General features: G+C 45.3%; 1 protein-coding gene across 1 annotated transcript in view; it reads left to right on the top strand.

Annotated features, from left to right (window-relative positions):
• Positions 1 to 9,111, top strand: part of ky (kyphoscoliosis peptidase) — a 32,757-nt gene extending 23,646 nt beyond the window's left edge. The window contains exons 7-10 of the mRNA XM_078409783.1: positions 465 to 582; positions 3,703 to 3,891; positions 5,143 to 5,333; positions 8,201 to 9,111. Of these exons, the coding sequence (XP_078265909.1) occupies positions 465 to 582; positions 3,703 to 3,891; positions 5,143 to 5,333; positions 8,201 to 9,111 (1,409 nt within the window). The remainder of the gene's footprint in view (positions 1 to 464; positions 583 to 3,702; positions 3,892 to 5,142; positions 5,334 to 8,200) is intronic.
• The last annotated feature ends 7,476 nt before the right edge of the window (positions 9,112 to 16,587 follow it).

Below are 16,587 nucleotides of genomic sequence, written 5' to 3'. Positions count from 1 at the left end.
AAAGCGTCTTTGAGTATATGAAAAGCGCTATATAAATGTAATGCATTATTATTATTATTATTATTATTATTTCAAGGGCTATTATCTCAGAATAAGCAGGAACTTTGCCTGTTTGTGGAATCTTAGTGTGTTAATTGTCTACTGTGAATGTTAACACAAAGTGCTCCCAGTTGAAAAGTAATTTATATGAATGTAAAAGTCTTGTGCATTTGCTTATTCAGTTTACCTCTGTAAATCATAGTGACAGACATGAGTGTAGTCACTTCCAAGATTAGGTTCTGAGTTTCGCTGTTTATCGTCCCATATTCCCCTACTTTCTCCATCTTTCTGAAGTCAAAGCAAAAGGTTCAGGTACCTGCTTTTTAATATTTTCAAACTTTTATTGCACTTTGCAAGTGCCGATAGTTTCTGTGAAGCCACTGATGAAGCAGAATGTAGTAGACAGTGTTTCTGTGTATTTGCAGAGTATGATGTGAAGGGATATCACCACAAGGAGCAGTTGCATTCTGGTCCCAAAGATGTTCTGAAGACTGGAAAGGCAGTGTGTTCTGGGTACTCGGGACTCTTCTGTGAAATGTGCAGGTAAGGCAGTGTTATGTCAAACTTTGTTCCTTTTCTTCAGCAGCTTCCCTTCCCAACCCTCCCCAACCCCCACCACCTTCAGCTCCAGAGCAGCAAGTTGTGGCCCTGTCCTTATCAGCCCCCCACCTTTCCACTGCGTGAACGGTCCACTCCTCCGAACCCCACATCCGAAATTTGGCACAGTACACTCCTGTTGCTCCCCCTTATCCCTATACTGGGACGGTCCACTCCTGTACCATCCCCACGTTCCAGAGATGGGATGGTCCACACCTGTTCTCCCCTGCATTCCCGAGAGGCTGCCTGACCCACTGAGTTACTCAAACATTTTGTGTTATGCCCATATTCCAATGTTTCACTTTGCAGATGTTACGTTTTTTTGTTTTTTTTAGAGATACAGCATGGAAACAGGTCCTTAGGCTCACTGAGACCCACTAATCAACGATCACCCATACACTAGTTCTATCCAACGCACTAGGGACAATTTGCAGAAGTCAATTAACCGACAAACCTGCATTTCTTTGGAATGTAGGAGGAAACCAGAGTATCTGGGGAAAAACTCAATAGCATGTGTGTGTGTGTATATATATTTTAAAATATATTTATCACTTCTTTTCTCGTTTATTATATTGTTTACAGAGTACTGTGTTTACATATTCTGTTGTGCTTTTGCTTTCATTGTTCTATCATGGCATTAAAACACTCAGTATGGCATTAAAACACTCTTGATTCTTGACTCATGATTCCTGTATCATGACAACATTCCGGCAAATGTTTGTTGCCCCCTTGCCCGAGGTATGAATCGTGTTTATTCAGGTATGGTCCTATCAGGATTCATCTAGCCGAGGCATTGCAGTCACTCTAATGAACCCCCATCTCCACGAAAGGGCAGCAGTCTGTCAGCTTCTTGAATGTCCTTTTCATCGTGATTCTATTTTACTGATTTGGGATCATGGACCCAATCTCCCACTGCATCCCATTTCATCCCATCAAGTTTCCTAATTCTAGCTTACAGCAGGAAGACGCTGTCCTTGAATCTGGTGGTACATGCTTTCTGCCTGATAGCAGAAGGAACAAGAGAATGACCTTGGTGTCAGAGGTTCTAGATTGTGTTGGCAGCTTTCCCAAGGCATAATGTGGATGGAATCGATGGGGGGAGGCTAGTTTATACTATGAACTGGGCTGTGTTCATGACTCCAATTTCTTGTGTATTTGGGCACGACATTTGCCAAACCAAGCTGTGATTATTCAGATAGGATGCTTTTTCTGATGCATTGTAGATAATTGGTAAAGATCATTGGAGATATGCTGAATTTCTTTAGTCTTAGTTTAGTTTATTTTAGTATGGAAACAAGCCTTTCGGCTCACTAGGTCTGTGCTGACCAGCCATCACCCATACACTAGTTCTATCCCACATACAAAGGACAATTTACAGAAGCCAATTAGCCTACAAACCTGCGCATCTTTGGAGTGTGGGAGGAAACCGGAACATCCACAGAAATCACATGCAACTACAGGAAGGATGTACAAAATCCATAAAGGCAGGTACATGTTTACATAAAGATTGACACAAAATGCTGGAGTAACTCAATAGGACAAGCAGCATCTCTGGAGGGTTTTCTTCTCTCCAGAGATGCTGCCTGCCTTGCTGAGTTACTCCAACATTTTGTGTCTATCTTCAGTTTAAACCAGCATCTGCAGTTCCTTCCTATACATACGTACATAGTCAGGTTCGAATGGGGGTCTCTGCTGCTGTATGGCAGCAACTCTGCCGCTGCTCCACTGTGCTGTCTTCTGAGGAAGTAATGTTCACGTGATTTCATGGCACAGCATCAATCTTATCTACAGTACATCCACAGAATGAGTTACTCTTTTTCCAGTGCCTGATCAGGAAAACTATCATGTTTAACCCCTAACGTGCCTGTAAACATGTCTTCTTCTTTGAGAGAAACCAATTATTTAGATCAAAGGCAACCTGGATCTTTTACAATTCAAATCAGCTAGACAAACTGATCTATAATCAAAGTGACCCTGTTGCTATCAAAGAAACTAACAAATATGTCGTAAGCTGGAAGCCAGACCAAGAGAAAGATATTAATCAATTTTGTTTACATTTCATCATAGAGCCCATTTGGCCTTTAAAATTGTCCTCTCCACCTGTTTTCTCCTTGGTGCATTGATATCAAGATTTAGTGAAACCTATGTCCCACTTAGGCGATTTTTTAGGAGACTATAGGCGACAAGGCTGTCGCCACATGGTCATCGGGGTGTCGCCTGTATGGTCGTGAGTAGTCTCCTCAGTCGCCCAAAGAGTCGTGCATCTTTCTGGTCGCCACTGGATTTTCAGAATGTTGAAATTTTTTCGGCGACAGTGGGTTTGACACCAATGGGCATAGCTTGACGTCTCCTGACGTAAGTGCTGTCGTAGGTTGCTGCCAGGTGATGTAGGTTGTCGCCGGTGCTGACTTCATTGAATTCCATTGGCGACTACCTACGTCAACCTACGTCAACTGGCGACAGGTACCGGCGTCAAAACCGGAGGCTAAAATGATGTGAATTGTCTTCAGTTGTCTTCAGTTGTCGCCAACAGGGTCGTAGCTTGTCGTAGCTTGTCGAGGGTGGACGTAGGTTGACTTCGGTTGTTGTAGGTTGTCGCCTGTGTGGTCATAGGTTTTCGTAGGTGCGGTGGTAGGTGGACATCCTACTCGCGACGATTGGGTTGTCAGTAGCTTGCCGTAGCTTGACGTCGACTAGATGGTAGGTTGTTGTAGTTTGTCGTAGACATTGTCGTAGGGGGGTCCAGTGACCAGTTTTTCGCCAACCTGCTATGACTATGACAGTCACCTATAAAATCACCTAAGTGGGACAGGCCCTTGAACAGTCTTTGATGCTTATAGGATCTTTGTGGAGCCATCCCCAGTATCCATAACCCTCCTGCAATCCTACACCCTTCAGCATGGCCTGTCACCCTTCATGTGCCTGATCCAATGCGCCTTTTACCCTTACCAAGCACGTTCATTTGCCCATTAATATGACTGGAGGAGATCACAGCTTATATTGCAGAAGTTAATCACAACTTGAAGTGGTTGCTGATCAAATGTGTATTAACCACCAATAAATTAGTTTTGCAGCTATACAGTGTGTTGAAATCGCAGGATACTCCAAAGGCTATAATTACGAAGTTGGGAAGAAGTTCAAAGGGGATTCAGACCATTCCTGGAATGCTGTGTTTCTGGATGGGAAGTGGCACCTCCTGGACAGTACATGGGGAGCAGGCCATGTCAACGAGACCTGCACTAAGTTCACCATGAAGTAAGTCCTGTTCTTCCTTTGTCATTTCCACATTGACAGAACACAAAATCATACAATATTACAAATTATACAATACTATACGTTTCACCAGGGCATTATATTTATACTTTCCCTTCTTTCTCTGGGGTGGTTTGTGTGTGCTGGTGTGTGGTCTGCTTTTACTGGTGGATGGTCTGTGTGCACAGGTGCACTGGTGTGCGGTCTGTGTGTACTGGTGTGTGGTCTGTGTGTGCTGTTGTGTGGTTCGTGTGTACTGGTGTGTGGTCTGTGTGCTGGGGTGTGGTCTGTGTATACTGGTGTGTGGTCTGTTTGTGCTGTTGTCTGTGTGTACAGGTGTGTGGTGTATGTGTACTAGCAAGTGGTCTGTGTGTGCTGGTGGATAGTCTGTGTGTACAGGTGTATGGTTTGTGTGTACAGGTGAATGGTCTGTGTATGCTGGTGGATGGTTTGAATGTACAGGTGAATGGTCTGTGTGTGCTGGTGTGTGGTCTGTGTGTACTGGTACGTGGTCTGTTTGTGCTGTTGTGTGGTCTGTGTGTACAGGTGTGTGGTGTGTGTGTGTACTAGCGAGTGGTCTGTGTGTGCTGTTGTGCGGTCTGTGTGTGCTGGTGTGTGTCTGTGTGTGCAGGTGTGTGGTGCATGTGTACTAGCGAGTGGTCTGTTTGTGCTGTTGTGCGGTCTGTGTGTGCAGGTGTGTGGTGCATGTGTACTAGCGAGTGGTCTGTTTACTGTTGTGTGGTCTGTGTACAGGTGTGTGGTGTATGTGTACTAGCAAGTGGTCTGTAGGTGCTGGTGTGTGGTCTGTGTGTACTGGTGTGTGGTCTGATTGTGCTGTTGTGTGGTCTGTGTGTACAGGTGTGTGGTGCATGTGTACTAGCGAGTGGTTAGATCATCTCATCACACACATGGCTCATTTACATGTTTACTTACAAATATACTCCGCTGCTCTCCCTCTTTGAGAGATTGGTCTTTTAGGTCTGGAAAACCACATCATAACTGTCCTGAGCTGCAGGGTGTTTCTCGGATTTCTGTTTTATAATTGTGCTAGAGAATCATTAGTTTTCCTTTAAAAGTGATGTGGTGAACTGTTTAATAGAAGATGTGGCCTCACTTGTAAAGAACACAGAAAGTGACTTGGCAAGCTCAGACATTCTGAACCCACCATCCAGCAAAATTAACTGGTACCATTTTGCAAGGCTTCTCCCGGATTTAATTTACATCAGCCTTAGAAATGCTGGCTTTCTATTACAGATATGTTGAATTTTATTTCTTCACACATCCGACACTCTTCATCAATAATCATTTCCCCATGGAGGAAAAGTGGCAGCTGATTTCCCCGAGGATTTCCCTCACGATATTTGAAAACATGGTGTTCAGGACAGGAGATTTCTTTGAAATGGGTCTGAAGTACATCCACCCAGACGTGCAGGTGATATCCACAGGTACAGTGACAGAATGTGACAACTTTAAACATTTTAGGGTTGTTTAATATGGACAGGAAATCATTAGAAAATAAAAGTGAATGGCAGTGTGAGAGAGACCAAGTGAGTGCAAAAGAAACAACCAGATGCAGAGAAATGCAGAGTCAGAGAGACTGAGAAAAAGAGAGACAGACGGAGACAGAGAGATGCAAAGACAAAGAGACACAGAGATAGAGCAACAGGGACACGGGGACAGAGATACACAAAAACAGAGGCACAGATACAAAGGTACAGAGAAAGAGAAACAGTCAAAAACATGGAGCCACAGCAAAACACGGTGAAACAGAGATAGAGCAGCATAGAGACAGAGGCACAGAAACTGAGGCACAGACACAGAGACAGATAGATGAGGAATCAAAGAGACACAGGGACAGTGTGGCATAGAGACACAGAAACAAGAATACTGAGATAGATGCAGAGAGACAGAGACAATAAACAGAGTGTGCCATTAAGACACAGAGACCATGGAAGACAATAACGATAAAAATACTTTAAATACTTTTGGATTCATGGTACATTGTAGGAAAGTTTTAAAGAAACATGGGCCAAATGCGAAGAAATGGGACTAGCTTAGATGGGCATCATGTACATTAGGTCGAAGGGCCTGTTTTTCATGCCGTATTACGTTATGACACAGAGAAAGGGACACAGGAAAAAAAGAGACAGAGAGACACACAAAGATATGGGGTCACAGAGACAATGGGTCACAGAGATAAAAAGACACAGATACACAGAATAGAGATACAAGATGATACACGTTGACAGGGAGACAGAGAGACTGATAGAATGTACATGGGAGAGCAAAAGTATGTACTTATTTAAGCATGAGGGAAGTTGAGACAGAAAAACAAAGTGATTCGGATTGGAAAAGACAGAGATATGTGTCGCAGTTCTGTGAATCAGAGTGAAGACAAAATCAGCATCAATGGCATTTACAAACACATCACAATATGGCACAATTGTGCCAGAGGGTCATTCAATTCATCGGAAATACAAATTAGTATTCTGTCACACCTAGAATTGGAGCAAAATTTTTTAGCCTATTCACAATAGGACAAATTGAAGAAGTTTGCTGTGATTTGCTTGAGGTGCTGGGAGTGCACAGGATCTTGCTGAAAGGTTTCCAGAATTAACAGAAAAGATTGAGGATGCTCAGGGAGTAGCCCATGAACTATGTTAATATTTCAACGCCCATTTTCAGGAAATACCATACCGCATGTTATATAAACGCAGCTTACCAATGCATCAATTGAATGACAGTCTGAGAGTAGAAAAAGACAGACGTTCGATCAGACGCATTTTAACTGCACGACTTCCCAAAGCCAATGGAATAGTCATGTTATAATAGTTTATGCACAGCTAGACTCCAGAAGCAGAAATGAAATTAATAACCAGATAATTAAAGTGATGTTAATAGAGGCATAAATATTCTGCGGGACACCTGGGAGAGCTCTTTATAACACTGCCATGTCATCTTTAATGGTGCTGAGAAGAGAGAGTCAAGCCGTTGGTGTTTTATCCAAGAAACCATTTTCTTTTCACTCAACTCCATTGGAAATGCCAGCATAGATTTTGTATTAGGTGCAAGACAAGATGACCTTGAAACAAGGGTACGAGAAAATGTCCAGGATATAACCCTGATCTTTAGCTTTAATCATCCAAATTGGGGTTTACCTGGAGCATCAAACAATCTGCTGAAGGAACAGAGTGAATCGGGCAGCAACTGTTAGGGGGAAATGGGCAGATGAAGTTTCAGGTCGGGACATTTGTTTGGACTGAAAGAGGAGAGGGGATTTGAGGGAAGGACAGAAACAGTGACAGAGGCTGGGAGTTGCTAGGTGGAGACAAAGGAATGCAGATAATGTGAAGCATGGAACTAAATTAGGAAGAAAGATGGACAGATGGGAATAGTGGGGGCAAGGGAAACAATGCCTGAATGATGAACAAGTAGAGTGGGTGGGAGAGGGAAGGGAACTGGGTGATGGAGGCTGAAAGGGGGGGATGAAAGGAAGGTAGTGTGTGAGAGGACCTGGGAACATCAGAAGTGAGGAAGGGACTGAGGGGGGAGCAAGTTACCTGAAATTGGAGAATTCAGTGTTCATGCCATTGAGTTGTGGACTACGCGGGTGAAATGTGAGGCACTGTTGGCCTAGTTTGTGCTTAGTCTCACACTCTGACAGAGGAGGAGGCAAGAGACAGATAGGTTAGTGTAGGATTGGCGGCAGGAGTTAAAGACTGGTAACCGGGAGCTCCAGATGGCCCAATGATAACAATTGGTCAAAATGGTCTAATCTAGAGCCACTGGCTTCCACAGTTATCTGGACTAAACCTTTCTTCACTCTTGCAATGATGCTATCCCCTATCAATTTCTCCATTACCTCTGCATCCACTGCCAAGATGAGGATTTCCACTCCTTCGGGCCGCCAACCTGCGATCCCTGCACATTAACACTATTCTACACACGCTAGGGCCAATTTACAACTTTACCAAGACAGTTAACCTACAAACTTGAATGTCCTTGTAGTGTGGAAGGAAACCCGAGCTCCCGGGAGAAACCCACGCAGGTCACGGGGAGAATGTATAAACTCCGTACAGACAGCACCCGTAGTCAGGATCGAACCCGCATATCTGGCGCTGCTAGGCAGCGACTCTATCGTTGCGCCACCAGAGGGAGCGACGGTGGGTGGAAGGGAGGGCGTCGAGTGCGCCGTGTGTCTATGGAGAGTTAGCGAAACACAGCGGAAAAGCAGGAATAAAACCCAGCAGAAAAACAGAAAGGAGTAGGTCAAATTGGACGCGTTTAACTGATTGTAATTGTTCGCCAACAGTGAACGGAAGAGTTATCATCAACATGGAGGGCCATTCCCCAACTTTGTTCATGTACAATCTCGACGACAGGAAGGACTGCGCTATCATCACCTTGACCAAGTACGGAATGAAGCTGGAGGTTCTGCCGCAGAGGACGGGGAACCACAAGTTAAAAGTCTACGCAAAGCTCTGGGATTCCGAAGGGGAGATGTATTCCTTTATTTGCGCCTATCTAGTCAAATGCGAGTCGATTGATGAGAACTTCAAGCTGCCAAAGGCGTTCCATAACCCCATGGGTCCCAGCTGGCTTACAGAGACCAAGGGGCTTCTGCAGCCGTCTCACCCTGAGCCCCTGATTTACTGCGACGACGGCAGGTGCGCGGTCAGGTTCATGGTCAACATGGAGCTGAGCTTCGCCAGCAAGCTCTCCTGCGATGATGTCCGGCTGTCAGACGAGATCATGAAGAGCCACGTCTTCAAGACCCAGTTCGGCAACTGGGTGGAGTTTAAGATCCAGCTCCCTCAGTGGGGGCTCTATACCTTTGCGATCTTTGCGAAGGGGAAGTCGAGCCATAGCCCCACTCACGACCACGTTTGCGAATACCTGATCTCCTGCACCAACAAGAATGTCCACTTGCCCAGCTTCCCCAAGATCTACAGCTCCTGGACGGACGGCTGCGAGCTGGTGGAGCCTCTCTCCGGCACCCTGCCTCCTCAGCAGCTGGTCAAATTCAAGCTTAAGATCCCCCACGTGAGGAATGTGCAGGTGTACGGTAGAGGAGCGTGTCCACTCAACATGACCCAGGAGGGCTACTGGGAGGGCGTTTGCAACACGGAAGACGCCAAGCACCTCAATGTGGGCGTCTCGGATAAAATGGTAGACAGCAAGTTTACATTTGCCCTTCAGTATGAAGTGGGAGTCATAAAATAACCTGACCAAGTATTACAACCTTCCATGGATAACAAAAGCGAAGCTGATCGGAATTAAAACAAAAAAAAAACAACATATAATTCATCTCAAAATCTGTTTTATGGTAATTAATATATTTTATGCTGTGGGCTTCCCTTGACTGAGGCTTCACAAGGTGTTAAGGAGACCACGTTAAAGCTCTTCATCTAATACCCGGACCTCATAGGATGATCAAAGAAGGAATAATTAGAAATTGAATTTGCCTTTTATGTCTTGAGCATGTCCAAAGACATTTCGGAGCGAATAAATTACTTTTGAAGTGTTTTTAATGCCGTACTGTGGGGAACAATGCGGCCGTTTCATTAAAGTGTGGGGATTGGCTCGGTGCTCAGTGTGCATCGTTTGAGGGGCGGCTACATGAGGAAATACTGAGCACCAGTGACCATTGAGGGGACATCTTAAGCAGGTAGAGGTCCGGGCCATACAAGGGGCCTGGACCAGAGGGGTTCGGTGAACATGGGCTGTCAGATTGAAGGAGAGGAGAGAGCTGGGAGGAACCAGGCCACAGAGGGGACTGGGCCGCGATCTGACAGAGCAGGGACTGACTGGGTGAACACGAAGGACCGTCAGAGGGGGAACAGGAGAGGGAGAGGGCAGTTGGGGGAAAGAGAGGCAGTGGGGGGATCAGAAGAACAGGAGGGTGAGTGAAGGACGGTGGGGCAACAGGAGGGAGGGTGAGGGGACGGTTGACGCAAGAGGGATGGTGAGGGAGGGGGATAGTACGCTGGACGGTCAGCTAGATGTGGACCGGCACGGGTGGTGCTTGCTGACATTGAGAACACGATGAAACCTCAACCAAGAGAACGCTGGAGTAGAAACGTGGAGCAGGCGAGCGAGCGTCGGGAGGCAGCCAGGGATATTAGGGAAGGGTAACGCTGGATTGGGGGGTATCGGAGGGAGGGATGGTCAGAAGGGGATAGGTACGGGTCAGAGGAAAGGATGGGAACAGTGAGCAAGGGGAAGGATGGTGTAGTCAGAGAAATGATAGACTGGACAGAGGGAGGAATGATAAAGACTGGACAGAGGGACGGTAATCAGGTTTCTCAAACAACTCCACGTGCACCAAATGCATGCTTTGAACTGTGATAAAACATGGAACAGCACAGCACTGAAACGGGCCGTTTGGCCCACAACATCTGTACCGAACATGATGCTTGCACATAATCCATATCCTTCCATTCCCTGCATATCCATGTGCCTATCTACGTCTCTTAAGTGCCACTATTGTATCAAACTCCACCACCACTCTAGGAGCGTTTTGCAGGCACTCTACGCCCTCTGCGTAAAATCACCTTAAAGCTATAGATTCTATGGAGTAGGTGTAGGATTCTATGGTGTAGGACATTTCCATCCTGGGGAAAAGGGTTCTGACTGTCGACCCTATCGATGTCTCTCATAATTTTATATACTTCTATCAGGTTTCCCCTCAACCTCTGGCGTTCCAGAGAAAACAATCCAAGTCTCTTTAACCTTTCCCTGTACCTAATATCCCCTAATACATGCATCATTAAAATAAACCTCCTCTGCACCCTTTCCAATCCAGTAATGAGGTGACCAGAACTGCAGGCTAAACCCCCAAATGATCCCTAACTAAATTCCTATTGATATGCATCATGACTCTCTGACTCTTATGCATATTGCCCAGCCAATTAAGGAAAGCATACCATATGCCGTCTTTACCACTCTATCTAAATGTGTTGCAACTTTCAGGGAGTTGGACCCAAAATCTGCTTTTGGGAGTAATTCGGAAGATGCGGGATCTTCTATCTCAAAAAGGAATAAAGATTCTAAGGGGGGAATGCGGTGACTGTGGCTAACAAAGGAAATAAAACTAAAAGAGAAGCCATACAATAAGGCAAAGATTAGTGGGAAGCTGTTGGATTAGCAAGCTTTTAAAAAAAACATAAATAACTAAAAGGGCAATACAGAGAGAAAAGATGAATTAGGAAGGTAAGCTAGCCAATAATATAAAAGAGAGCAAAAGTTTCTTCCAATAAAGAGTTAAAAAAGAGGCAAGCGTGGACATTGGATTGCTGGAAAATGACGCTGGAGAAGTAGTAATGGGTAATAAATAATGGCGGATGAATTGACTAAGTTTTTTGTGTCAGTCTTCACAGCAGATGACACCAGCAACGTGCCTAAAATTCAAGAAAGTCAGGGGGCAGAAGTTAGTGGAATTGCTATTACTAAGGAGAAGGTGCTTGGGAAGCTGAACGGTCTGAAGATGGCTAAGTCACCTGGACCAGTTTAGTTTAGTTGATTGTTACATGTATCGAGGTGCAGTGAAAAACTTTTGTTGTGTGTTGACCAGTCAGCAGACAACCAAATACATGATTACAGTCGAGTCATCCACAGTGTATAGATACACGATAAAGGGAATAACGTGAATAACATTTAGTGCAAGATAAAGTCCAGTAAAGTCCGATCAAAGAGTGTCTGAGGGTCTCCAATGAGGTAGATAGTAGCTCAGGACTGCACTCCAGTTGTTGGTAGGATGTTTGAGTTGCCAGATAACAGCTGGGAAGAAACTATCCCCAAATCTGGATGTGTGCGTTTTCACACTTCTATACCTCTTGCATGATGGGAAAGGGGAGAAGAGGGAGTGGCAGGGGTGCGACTCGTCCTTCATTATGTTGGTGGCCTTGCCAAGGCAGTGTGAAGTGTCAATGAGGTCAATGGAAGGGAGGTTGGTTTGTGTGATGTTTGGGCTGCATCCACAAATCTCTGCAATTTTTTGCTGTCTTTTCGAAACCATGCTGTGCTGCATCCCAATAAAATACTTTCCACGGCACATCTGTAGAAGTTGGCAAGAGTTATTGGGGACATGCCGAACATCCAGTCTTCAAAGGAAGTAGAGGCGTTGGTGTGCTTTCTTGGCCAATGCTTCAATATGGATGGTCCACAACAAGTTGCAGGTGATATTTACTCCAAGGAATTTGAAGCTTTACACCATCTCTACTTCTGCACCTCAATGCAAAGCAGGGTATGTGTGCCGCTTCGCTTCCTGAAGTTGATCACTATTTTCTTTGTCTTGCTGACATTGAGACAAAGGTTATGTAGGAAGGAACTGCAAATGCTGGTTTACACCTTCCTCTGAAGAAGGGCCTTGACCCGAAACATAACCTATTCCTTTTCTCCAGAGGTGCTGCCTGACCCGCTGAGTTATTCCAGCTTTTTGTGTCTATCTTTGAGACAAAGATTGTTGTCACAACAGGTCACGAGGTTCTCAATCTCCTTCCTGTACTCCGTCTCATCATTATTTGATATCCGGCCCACAATGGTGGAGTCATCTGTGAGTTGTAAATTGAATTGGATTTGTACTCAGCTGCACAATCGTGGGCGTACAGGGAGTAAAGAAGTGGGCTGTGAACGCATCCTTGCAGAACACCAGCATTGAGGATTGTCATAGAGGATGATTTGACCCCTATCGTCACTGCTTGGGATTGGTTAGCCAGAAAGTCGAGGATCAAGTTGCAGAGATGAATGCTAACTACAAGTTCCACAAGTTTGGTGATGAGCTTAGATGCGATAATGATGTTAAAAGCAGAGCTGCAATCTATGAATAGGTCTGACGTAGGTGTCTCCCTTATTCAGATGTTCCAGGGATGAGTGTAGGGCCTGGGAGATGGCATCATCTGTAGACCTGTTGTGGTGACAGGTGAACTGCTGTCATAGCTTGGTGGACTGGATTTAATGCCTTGATTCCCTTACTCCTAAGAGCTAAATCAAACTCTCTCTTGAAAACATTCAGTGAATTGGCTTCCACTGCCTTCTGTGGCAGCGAATTCCACTGATTCACAACTCTCTGGGTGAAAAGAAATTTCCTCATCTCAGTCCTAAATGGCTTACCCCTTATTCTTAAACTGTGACCCCTGATTCTGGACTCCCCCAACATCAGGAACATTTTTCCTGCATCTACCCTGTTAATCCTCGAAGAATTTTATGTTTCTATAAAATCCCCTCTCATACTTCTAAATTCCAGCGAATACAAACCCAGTCGACTCATTCTTTCATCATATGTCAGTCCCGCCATCCCAGGAATTAATCTGGTGAACCTACGTTGCACCCCCTCAATAGCAATAATGTCCTTCCTCAAATTAGACCAAAATTGCATACAATACTCCAGGTTCAGTCTCACCAGAGCCCTGTACAACTACAGTAGGACCTCCTTGCTCCTAAACTCAAATCCTCTCGCAATGAAGGCCAACATGCCATTAGCTTTCTTCACTGCCTGCTGTACCTGCATGCTTACTTTCAGTGACTGATGCACAAGCACACCCAGGTCTCGTTGCACCTCCCCTTCTCCTAACCTAACCATTCAGATAATAATCTGCCTTCCTGTTCTTGCCACCAAAGTGGATAACCTCACATTTATCCACATTATACTGCATCTGCCATGCTTCTGCCCACTCACCCAACTTATCCAAGTCACCCTGCAGCCTCATAGCATCCTCCTCGCAGCTCACACTGCCACCCAGCTTTGTGTCATCCGCAAACTTAAGAGATGTTACATTTAATTCCCTAGTCTAAATCGTTAATATATATTGTAAACAACTGGGGTCCCAGCACCGAGCCTTGCGGCACCCCACTAGTCACTGCCTGCCATTCTGAAAAGGACCCATTAATTGCAACTCTTTACTTCCTGTCTACCAACCAGTTCTCTATCCATGTCAATACCCTACCCCCAATACCGTGCTCTAATTTTGCACACTAATCTCTTGTGTGGGACCTTGTCCAGACACACCACATCCACTGGCTCTCCCTTATCCATTCTACTTGTTACATCCTCAAAAAATTCCAAAAGATTAGTCAAGCATGATTTCCCCTTCATAAATCCGTGCTGACTTTGATCAATCCTGTCACTGCTTTCCAAATGCGCTGCCATCTTTAATAATCGACTCCAGCATCTTCCCCACTACTGATGTAAAGCTAACTGGTCTATAATTCCCGGTTTTCTCTCCCTCCTTTCTTAAAAAGTGGAGTTACATTGGCTACCCTCCAGTCCACAGGAACTGATCCAGAGTCGAGAGAAATCAAAGTCACACAGCATGGAAACAGTCCCTTCGTCCCAACTTGGGCACGCATGCCCAACATGCCCCATCTACACTAGTCCCACTAAGAAGATCTGAAGAAGAGTACCGACCCAAAACGTCACCTATCATTTTTCTCTGGAGATGCTGCCTGATCAGCTGTTACTCCAGCATTTTATGTCTATCTACAATGGTTCACGAGGTTAATTCCCGGAAAGGCGGGACGGTTGTACGTTTAAAGACTGGAGCGACAGGGCTTGTATATTCTGGAATTTAGAAGGATGAGAGGGGATCTTAATGAAACATATAAGATTATTAAGGGATTGGACACGATAGAGGCAGGAAACATGTTCCCGATGTTGGGAGAGTCCCGAACCAGGGGCCACAGTTTAAGAATAAGGGGTAGGCCATTTAGAACGGAGATGAGGAAAAAAAAATTCAGTCAGAAACTTGTAAATCTGTGGAATTCACTGCCTCAGAAGGCAGTGGACGCCAATTCCCTGAAATCATTCAAGAGAGAGCTAGATAGAGCTCTTAATGATAGCAGAGTCAGGGGGTATGGGGAGAAGGCAGGAACGGGGTACTGATTGAGAATGATCAGCCATGATCACATTGAATGGTGGTGCTGGCTCGAAGGGCCGAATGGCCTACTCCCGCACCAATAGTTTTTAAAAAACGGCGACCCAGGACGTTCATCTTCGACAGTGACTACGACAACCAAAGTCAACCTACCTCCACCCTTGACAAGCTACGACCCTGTCAGGTCACAACTGATGACAACGGTAGCCATTTCACGTAATGTTGGCGCCAAAGGGGCGTGGGTAGGGTCTCCAATCATTCTGCATCATGACTTCCAGGAAGCAATATATAAGGCCATTTGGAACAGAGATGAGGAAAAACCTTTTCACTCAAAGAGTTGTGAAGCTGTGGAATTCTCTGCCTCAGAAGGCAGTGGAGGCCAATTCTCTGGATGCTTTCAAGAGAGAGTTAGATAGAGCTCTTAATGATAGCAGAGTCAGGGGATATGGGGAGAAGGCAGGAACGGGGTACTGATTGTGCATGATCAGCCATGATCACGATGAATGGCGGTGCTGGCTCAAAGGGGCGAATGGCCTACTCCTGCACCTATTGTCTATTGTCTATCCATGTACCTGTCCAAATGTTTCTTAAATGTTGTGACAGTACCTGCCTCAACTACCTCCTCTGGCAATCATTCCATATACCTACCACCGTTTTGGGTAAAAAAGTTGTCCCTCGGGTTCCTATTACATCTTTCACCCTCACCTTAAACCTATATCCTCTGGTTCTTGATTCCCCTACTTTGGGTAAAAGACTCTGTGCATTTACCCTATCTATTCCTCGCATGATCTTATACATCTTTATAAAATCACCCATCATCTTCCTCTGCTCCAAGTCCTGGCCTTCTCAACCTCTCCTTATAGCTCAGGCCCTTGAGTCCTGGCAATATCCTTGTAAATCTTCTCTGCACCCTTTCCAGCTTAATATCTTCCCTATAACAGGGTGAGCAAAACTGAACACAGTACTCTAAATGTGACCTCACTAACGTCTTCTACATTCCGACTCAATACTTTGACTGATCAACGGCAATGTGCCGAAAACTTTTTTGACCACCCTATCTACCTGTGACGCCACATTCAAGGAACTATGTACCTGCACTCATAAATTCCTCTGCTCTACAACACTCCCCAGAGCCCAGCCATTCACTGTGTAGGTCCTGCCCTGGTTTGAGTTCCCAAAATGCAGCACCTCGCACTTCTCTGTATTAAACTCCACCATCTATTCCTCAGTCCATTTGCCCAACCAATCAAGATCCTGCTGCAATTTCTGACAATCATCTTCACTATACACAATACCGCTCACTTTAGTGTCATCTACAAACTTACTAATCATGCCTTGTATGTCATTAATATCGATGACAAACAGCAATGGGCCCAGCATTGAACCATGAGGCACACCATGAGTCACAGGCCTCCCATTCAGAAAACAACTTTCCACCATCACCCTCTGCTTCTTGCTTTGAATCTTGCAAATTATTTTCAAATCACACACCGCCCTGACTTATCATCGTTCCTCCAACATTGACGGCTCCACATCTTGGAACTTCCTTTCCTGGGCTGCACAATGGCACAGCGGTAGAGCTGCTGCTTCACAGCACCAGAGACCCGGGTTTGATTCTAACCACGGTTGCTGTCTGTGCGTGAGCATGGTTCCTGGAGTTTGTACGTTCTCTCTGTACCGTTGGGGGTTTCTCTGGATGCTCTGGTTTCCTTCCACATTCCAAAAGACGTGCGGGTTTGTAGGTTAATTGGCTTCTGGAAATTGCCCCTAATGTCTAGGAGCGAAACTGGGATAACAGATAGGTCGGCATGGACTCTGCCTGAAGGGC

Source organism: Rhinoraja longicauda, chromosome 13 (genome assembly GCF_053455715.1).
Source record: "Rhinoraja longicauda isolate Sanriku21f chromosome 13, sRhiLon1.1, whole genome shotgun sequence".
NCBI lineage: Eukaryota > Metazoa > Chordata > Chondrichthyes > Rajiformes > Arhynchobatidae > Rhinoraja > Rhinoraja longicauda.
Note: the sequence above shows the minus strand (reverse complement) of the source record. Positions and strands in the feature narration are given on the sequence as shown.